The sequence below is a fragment of the Arachis stenosperma genome, chromosome 5 (assembly GCF_014773155.1).
Source record: "Arachis stenosperma cultivar V10309 chromosome 5, arast.V10309.gnm1.PFL2, whole genome shotgun sequence".
Lineage (NCBI taxonomy): Eukaryota > Viridiplantae > Streptophyta > Magnoliopsida > Fabales > Fabaceae > Arachis > Arachis stenosperma.
Window position 1 is genome coordinate 16861314 of NC_080381.1, and position 8737 is coordinate 16870050.

General features: G+C 34.8%; 2 protein-coding genes across 6 annotated transcripts; both read right to left on the minus strand.

Annotated features, from left to right (window-relative positions):
* Nucleotides 1–373: 373 nt before the first annotated feature.
* Nucleotides 374–3588, minus strand: LOC130978954 (AT-hook motif nuclear-localized protein 5-like). Its single transcript, XM_057902287.1, has 5 exons — nt 2435–3588; nt 1811–1878; nt 1313–1444; nt 1033–1191; nt 374–897 (listed from the first exon to the last, which is right to left on the minus strand). The coding sequence occupies exons 1-5, from the start codon at nt 2931–2933 to the stop codon at nt 655–657; spliced, it is 1101 nt and encodes a 366-aa protein (XP_057758270.1). The 5' UTR covers nt 2934–3588; the 3' UTR covers nt 374–654.
* A 1396-nt stretch (nt 3589–4984) lies between these two features.
* Nucleotides 4985–7841, minus strand: LOC130979600 (uncharacterized). 5 transcript variants are annotated; one of them, XM_057903069.1, is made up of 9 exons: nt 7645–7841; nt 7171–7519; nt 7027–7084; nt 6774–6842; nt 6587–6682; nt 6416–6508; nt 6001–6066; nt 5799–5840; nt 4985–5272 (listed from the first exon to the last, which is right to left on the minus strand). In XM_057903069.1, exons 2-7 carry the CDS (start codon nt 7311–7313, stop codon nt 6016–6018), a joined length of 510 nt encoding a protein of 169 aa, XP_057759052.1. In that variant the 5' UTR covers nt 7314–7519; nt 7645–7841; the 3' UTR covers nt 4985–5272; nt 5799–5840; nt 6001–6015. The 5 variants fall into 5 exon arrangements, with proteins under 5 accessions (XP_057759052.1, XP_057759053.1, XP_057759049.1 ...); XM_057903070.1 differs by having other exon boundaries at nt 5799–5858; XM_057903066.1 differs by having other exon boundaries at nt 5799–5844; nt 7645–7840.
* Between the last annotated feature and the right edge of the window lie 896 nt (nt 7842–8737).

The following is an 8737-nucleotide window of genomic DNA, read 5'->3' on the forward strand; positions in this document are numbered from 1 at the left end:
GATTTTTCTATTCACAAAATTAAAATAAATAAGAACATCAAACAAGTTTATATTAAAATATAAATTAAATTAAACAAAAAAATAATATTTAATTTTAAAAAACTTTAAAATTAATACTTTTTTTGTTATAAGTGAGAATCGAATCAAGGCAAAAAACTAACTACCTAACGAACTTCACTAGCCATGGCTTGAAACAAAAGGGTTTGAGGGTTTTAAAACCTTTTTTTTCCTCCTCCAAACACAAACTCCTAACTCCTTAACAAACCCTCGAACAAACCTGAAAAGAAAATTCATAAACCTAATAACCATAATCATGTTATTATGATTCAAATTGGAACAAGCTGATTTAATCGAATAAATTTTCTTTTACTAGATGAATCCAACTAGAAGATAATCACAACACACCAACACCATTGAGAGCCTAATTATGTTCTGAAATTAATTTCAGCCGAAATTTTTGAACAAGTCAAGATTGTTAAACTAACCCCAGAAATTATCCACCGCCATTTGTTACAGCATTATGTTAGTGCCATCTTGTTACCCAGTGAGGGGAAACAAGCATAAGCATAGTTACAAATGCTCACAATCAAGTTGATTTACAACAGAGAGATTTATATACAAAACTGCAACATCTCTTCCATAATAAAAATGTGTTCATCCACGTGTCAGGTCAATACCAGTGTGTGGATGTGCACTTTTAAGATCAGCCGGCTGCGAACCAGGCCAAATGGCTACCGCAGATGAAGATGAGTTGAAGTTTTGATTAGGAGGAGGTGCACTTGCCGGAGAAGCTAACTTGTCGCTACTTTGAGGCTCCGAACCACTATCTTTTGTGCTTGTCACTTGCTTAGGCTTTGCCTTGGAGCTGCCACCATATACAAAACTGCATACTACCACCTGCACCAAGCAATGTCTCAGTTTCTGAAGCATAACATATGCAAGGAATTATGCATTCTTATGGTTCTATCATAACATGAATGAGCATGCAACAAGAATAAGAATGGCCCCGAGATTGTGATAGGTTTTATATACCTGCACTGGGGTTGCGGCAATAAGCACAGCAACGCCACCACCAATAACATGACCCTCAGGACTAGAAAGGGAAACACTGATGCCGCCTGTTCTACTACGAGCTCCACCATCGTCCGCAACCAAATAAGAACCAGACAAGCATAAAATTTGAAATCGTCCCTGAGAACAGGAAAATAACATGATATTAAGCTTACTAATGTATCATAAGAATCATCAAAGGGGGATACAGAATAAAACAAAAGGCATGATGATGCTTGTAGAGTAGTTTCATTTCATTTACCTCATAAGTAACACTGACAGTATTAGAAGCAGGTTGACGCATAGTGACCGAAGAAACTATCCCAGTACCAGACATTATGCATACAGCCCTTGGTCTCTGCTGTGCAAATGACAATAACTTGGCTACAATGTCCTGAAACAGAGAAATTCTATCACTAGAAAAACCATGTTTTCATGTAAAACAATAAGGCAAACTGTGATTATTATTTGAAAGCTGACAATTAAATTAGTGGCTTCCATTAAGTGAAGACATATCCTATGCAATGCAAATAATGTTAATACTAGACAAATAAACCGTTAGAGATATCCCAAACGAACAAACCTAATCAACACCCAATGCATTCAGCATAGATCTGTTTTTGTGGCAAGACATCCATCATGTTTAAATACATAAAGCAATGTCTTTAGGTCAAAAAAGGGAGGGGGAAAAAAAAGATAATACTAGATAAACAAGTGCATCAAAACCAAAATATCTAATGATATGGAAGAACATAACTACCTCCCCAGGTTCAACACTTATAACATGAGGTGAGAAGGCCATCCCTGCAGAACTGTTCATCCATTCACCTAGAAAACAAAACATACACAAGAATGTCAAATAACACATTTTCAAAGCAAATTTTTTAGATAAAACACTTCCAAGCATAGCAGATAATAATAAATTTGTTAACCACACATGAGTTATCATTTAAAAGAGCTACACCCAAAACGGAAGGAAAAAGCGCAAAAGCCACTGGCCAGATTTTCATGGTTCTTCTAAGCAAACATTATGTTCGGTTATTCATGGCTACCAAGAAATGATATCAAGAGGAATCAAATTACACAATACTAGTAACCACAATAGATGGAAAAACAATCCAACCATATAAACTACAATGTGTCTATAAATGAAAAAAACTATTGGTATGAAATGAAAGGCCACGCATCCACCCTTTCCATTCAGTAGATTATAATGACAGCAAATAAAGGAAAATTTAAAATAAGTCACAGGAGATTAACCAGATATTCACATAGTTATCTGCATCTACATTAAGCAAATAGCCAGCCACATAAAGTAACAGATTATGCATCAAATACAACAAAGTAATCAAACAATAAACGATAATGCTAAAGCTAAGTATACCTAGAGAAGCTAGCTGTTGCTTCCTTCCACTTCCAGGGGGGCGTCCGCGCCGCTTCTTTTCCAAGGGAGTACCGGAGCCAGGAGAGGAATTAGCAGTGGCAGCGAGCCTCAAAGAAACAGGTCCACCAGGACCATACTTTCTTGGCCTCCCTCTTTTCTTCTTTACAGGCTCCCCTGAAGATGGAGGAGGTGCACCACTACCACCTCCACCAGCACCAGCACCAGCACCAGGGGAGGAGGAACCTATGCTGATTCCATGGCCAAAATTAGGATGCTGAGGCTCTGGTGAGAATGCAGAAGCAGCAGGACCAGGGCCACCAGCACCTCTCACGTTTGAGACAGCCCGGAACCCAGGAGGTCCTTGGAAGCCTCCGGGTTGTGGCTGTGTTGGTGTTCGAGAACCACCAACACCTCCTCCTCCTCCTCCTCCTCCTCCTCCTCTATGTATGTAGAACGAGGCAGGGCCGCCAGAGAATGACATTGCTTCTCGCCCATCCATGCATTTACCACAAAAAAAAAAGTTGTATGATTTGTTATTAATGCAGCTTGGTTTTAGGGTATCTAAGTTAATGTAGAGATCCTCTTCAAAACTAGAATCTATTCAACAGCTAAATTACCCACACGAAAATACCAAAACGAGGTTTAAGAGCGTGGTCAAGAACAAAAAAGCTTCAAAATGTTGGAAAAAGGATGGATCTTTAATCGGAAAACAACAAAAGAAGAGAACGGGATCTAACTATTTTCCAATTGACAAGGTTCTGATATTTGTTTAAGTGAATGCCAGGTCACTTAAGCGAAGATACAGGAAGCATCAAAAGGATGAAATACGAATGCGCTAGTAGAAAGAGTTAGGGAGAGAGTGAGTGAAAGAAAAAGAAAAAGAAGAGAAAGGAAAAAGGAAGTGGCTTAAGAGCTGAAGCAGAGCCACCATTGAAGGCGCATGGCAGATTTTTAGTGAGCGGAGAAATGTAGAAAAATCAAGGGCTTGGATTGAGGAGAGAGAAGCGAGAGTAGCAAGCTGGCAGTTCCGAAATTATGACTGTAACACATTAAGAAAAAATAAAAACCCTAGATTTTCAAATCTAGGGTTTTGACAGAGGGGTGCAGGAGGTGGAAAAGGGAAAAAGCAAGGGAAGAAAAGACAAAGAGTGGGACTTCACTTGGGACTTGAGGAGGAAAACAAATTGAATTTAAACTTTATTATTATTATTATTGTAATTATTATTATTGTTTTCTTTGGAAAAAAAGAGATCCTTTTTTATTATTTTTTTATTTTTTGGGTTAAGGAAAAGAGAGCTTTTGATTTGAATTAGAGAGGAGAGTGCGTGTGAAAGGGATAGGCCTATGCTATGCTGCATGTTGAATGAAAAGAAAGAGGCTTTTTGTTATCTGAACAACATCTGACCAAAAATGGTGAAAAATGAAAAAAATAAAAAGAATAAGAAACTTAACAATAAAAGAAAAAGGGGAAAAAGGAAAAAGGAAAAACTAATACGAAGAAGGAATAGTGGGATTGAGTTGGAAGGACAGAGTGGGGCCCTACAACAGTACCAAACCCCCCAAGATGTCTTTTTCAGATTGCCAATTGTTAGGTTAGGGCAGTGAACCCTTTCGTTTTAGACCTTGGAGGATGTTTCAGTTTCTAGTGTTAACCCACTTGACCCCATCAAAGAGAGAGAGGAAAAAAATCTTTTTTTTTATAGTAGGAAAAAAACTTATTTATTTTCGATTTTTCGGACCAAAAGCAAATCTAATTTTAGTCTGTGTATACTTTAAAGCGGTATTGTCAGGTTTAATTTCACGCTCTCTCACTTTATTGCCTCACTTCAATGCATCTTTATTTCTAAGTAATGAAATTTTCTAATAAATACTCTCAAGTCTCAAGAGTCAAGACACGATATATCATTATAATTTCTTTAAAGTTTTTTAAATGTATATTTTATAAAACATGTATATCAGAAATAACCTTAACAAGTTTCCAGAAAACAAGGCAACAACTACACACCATAAAAAATCCTGTATTAAAAAATGATATAATTTTAATCAACTTGATTCGATGATGTGAGAGGAAAAGACTAGTAAAAACAAAATGGAAACAAATCAAATTGAAAATAGTCCAATAAACTAGGAGACTAAAGACAATTATGAACTACCATAATATTATTTTAATCCGTTGTCTCTTTACACGTAGTCAATTTCTTAGAATACCACCAGACAACCCCATTTCACAAAACAAGACTTATATAAAAGTTGTGAAATGACACAAGTGAATAGATGAGATCATTTTTCAAATATTTGTGTTGATAATGATATTATTTTTCATTGATACTGAATAGACTATTTTATAGAATCTATTAACAGAAAAGAAACGCAATCCAAAGTTTCTCCAAAACTTCCATCATGTGCAAGCTCGAAGAATTAACATGGTACTTACCAAGTAATACCTACAAAGAGCAAGGTACAAGTATCGAGCTTGGCTTGAGAAAACAATTTCCTGAGTCACTTTTCGTCATAATCAAATTCCCAAAAAATAAAAGTAAAGTATGTTAATGAAATAATTTGATGCTTGCTTTCCAAAGAAATTGGTTGTAGTCTATTTGGTGGGGCAGTCAAATTGCTGAGACCAAGTATTTTTTCTACTTTCTCTGCTCTTTCTATGAAACCATACATAAGAAAGTTAATAATTTCTCTGCTAATCTCCAAGAAATAAATTGAATAGAGTCAATCACAACAAGCTTGCCGTTCAACTTTAAAAGGTTTAAAATTTGCTGGAGTTGATGTCACACGTTTGATCTTCTGTGAAGCCAATTTTTCCTTCCCCTACTTTGGTGCTTACACCTTCAATTCAATCACCAAAAGAAATCCAGTTATCAGTGTCAAAACGTGACCGACATTCCAAAATATCCATGATGCCACAAGAGAATCATAAGAATGACCAAACTTACAAGTTCTACCTATTGATCAACCAGTAACATAAAACACTGATGAAGTCCTAAAGTAATATATCATTGTTTACATCTTCAATTCCATAATCCATCTAACTGTGCATTCTACATGGATTCTTTATTCTTTGGATAAAAAGTCTATAAATAAATTATTAGATCATTAATAGATGTTTCTAACATATCTAACTACTGGATTCATAAAGCTGAAGAACTTGTAAAATATAATACTGAAACTCTTATCAAATAATATCGTAGTATTTATGAACTCCCACTTAATCCTTTCAGTTTTCATCAAGGTTGAAAGCTAACAACCTCAGTAGACTCGATGATGACATGATTAATTTCATTTCACTCATAGATTAAGAATACAAATACAGAAAAAAAAAATTTAAGATTCATTATTGTAGCCAAAAACCTACCTTTACAACAACAGTTTTCTACATGTGATATCTGGCTCATGCCTACCTGCAGAAAGAGATCTAATTCATCAAATTGTGAGAATCCAACAAACACACTGAAACAGTAAATTAAAAAGGAAAAGAAAAGAAGTACAAAGTAAGCAACTAGTTTTGAGAGGCAACAATCATGCAAAAGAAAAGACTAGGATACTTGAGAACTTACACCATTATTAGAGTCTTACTCTGTTTCCATTAACTTCATTTTTCTGTTAACATAATCCAGGTACCCCTAGAAAAACCAACATATGAATGTATATAAACTGAACCCGATTAATTCGATCAACATACAAGACAGAATACAAAAAGCTATCTTCAATTGACTCCATGAAAAAGTGAAAGTTTTCAAAAGGCAAAATAATATTTAAAAAATAATGTAAATACGTTATATTACGTATGATGAATTTCTTAGAACGAACAAACCTTTCCCAACTTCAGAAGCAAATAATGTATACATCAATAGGATTGCAATTGTAAATGAATTGCGAACGCTGAATAAAATTACCTTTTCCATTAGGAGTCATAAGTCACAACAAAAAAATAATAGATTACATCAAAGATGCAGAACCCAAAGAACTTACCTGGAGTATCCCTACAGCAGCAAATTTGTCGAGCATAGTCTTGGAATGAACTGCATTATTCAAGTTCAAAGGCCTTAAGAGCAATTCAACATTCTGCAAAAAATGGGATATATCAGACTCAACACCAGATTTCTATCCATCTATTTTCAGAGTTGCACTCGTGGAGCTCACCTTTGACGTGAAAGACTCGTTCCAATAAGTATATTTCAGACCTTGAAGCTTTTTAGTTCTAGAAAGGGCATCAATTAAGACCTTCACTTGTGCAGCCTAATAAAAAACAGGAAATCCATTAGTAAAGGGGGGAAACAATTATAATACATAGTACATAGTATAGCGATGGTTAAAGATAGAAACAGACATCAGTCGAAACACGGTGACAGCTGAAAGGGAGGCCAACAACAAAGCCCTTCAATGAATATTTAGAGATCTGCATAACAACAAATAGTAAAACTGTCAAGGATGATATTGATTTTTTCATTTTCCACTTGAACCATTGAATTCAAAAGTAGCAACCTCGACAAATCATATTTACAACACAGAACACAAAAAAGATTTGAATTGAATTGAATTGAATTGAATGGAAAAGAGAGAGAGGAAGAGAAGAATCTCACTAGAGTCTCGAAATCGGAAGCCATTAAATCAATATTTGATTTCTTCCTGACCAGAACACTGTGGCATTGAAGAACATACAGAAAATAGTATCAAAATCAATATCTTATAAATAAGAAAAGGAAAAGGAGAGTTAAAAAAGGGACCTGAAGGGTGAAGCAATCTTGTTCTGGAAGTCGGAAAGAGCAAGACCAACGTATTTATCACCGACATCCAAACCAAGCAACCGAGCTGGTTCATTCTTGTTCACCAAATCATGAAACAGTTGAAGCGCCTTCACCTGCCTCATTTCATCTCATCTAATAACATAGTGCTGCTTTTCATTTGGGATTGGAGATTACAGCAACTAAAGTCTAAAACCCTAAACACTGATATTCTATAGAAAAGATAATCATAATCACAGGATATTATATATAACTACAGTATATGTTTACAATTTACACAACAAAGCAACAAAATATATAACACGGATGATTTCTCCAGGATATGGAAACCCTGTAATTGCATTGACATATATCATAATCATTATATGCTTATTTTCTTTAACCAATAATAACAACAATGGGGTTTTAAAGTTATAACCAAGGTCTCTTACCCCAAAAAAATACATAAAGGTTTACCTGCTGAAACTTGAAAGGCTGAGAGATGAGAGCACGAGATGCGTTGCGGTAGGGTGGGTGCCGGGTGGTGCGCGGTGGCGGCCTGGGATTGAACGGTAGAGCACGACTGCACGAGGAAGAGGGGTTCCATCGTTGTAATAACGAGTCATACTCATACCCTTTCTTTTCTTTTCTTTTTTTTTTTTTTTGGGTTATGCATACAAGATTAAACAGATTCATAACCCATAAATCAATAATGGATTAAACAGATTCATAACCCATAAATCAACACCAAAACAAACCCAGAGATAATTAATGGCCAAGAAAACCCAACACCGAAGTGTTGTAATCATAAGGAAATTATTCATAAATAAAATAAAAATAAACATTAACTAAGTTGGATTAGTATGGTAGTTAGCTTCTTACTCTACTTAAATAAGAGTCCAGACTAACAGATACTATAGAAAACCAAATAAAAACAAAATAAAAATAAAAATAAACAATCTTGACCAAAAAAATAAAGAAATATTCTCTATGTACAAGTCATTTATACATATAAGTTCATGCAAATCTCTTTAACCTAATTTACATCACGCGCCACTATTTAACCAACTTTTTAATCAATGGGTGAATATATAACTGCCTTTTTTAAAAAGATTTCGTTTCCTTTTTCAAATTTTATTAACGTTTTCGATCTACGTTCTCTTTCATATCTGCGTTTCTCTTCGTTCGTGTTTTCTTTCTTCATTTTTCGCGATTTTCTTCGTTCTTTACGTTTTTTAAATCAAGTTTTGAAATCAGTTTTGAACAGTTATCTTGTTATTGAAAATAATGAATTATTTAAGTTCAGATTGTCAATTGAACCAAAGCGAAGTGGATTATTGTTTTGAATCCAATCAAGTGGTTGAGGTGTGGTTCGATTCTAGTTAATGTTTTCGTTAATAGTTTATGATTCAATAGGTGAATAATGTTATTTTTGTTTGTGAAAATTACTGTTCATCATTGATGGTTTGAATTAAATGTAATGTAAGAGTATTGCATCAAAGAAAATATTTTTGTGTATTTGCAGTAAATTTCGGTGTAAAACTAAGACATTTATATTTATTGTTTACGA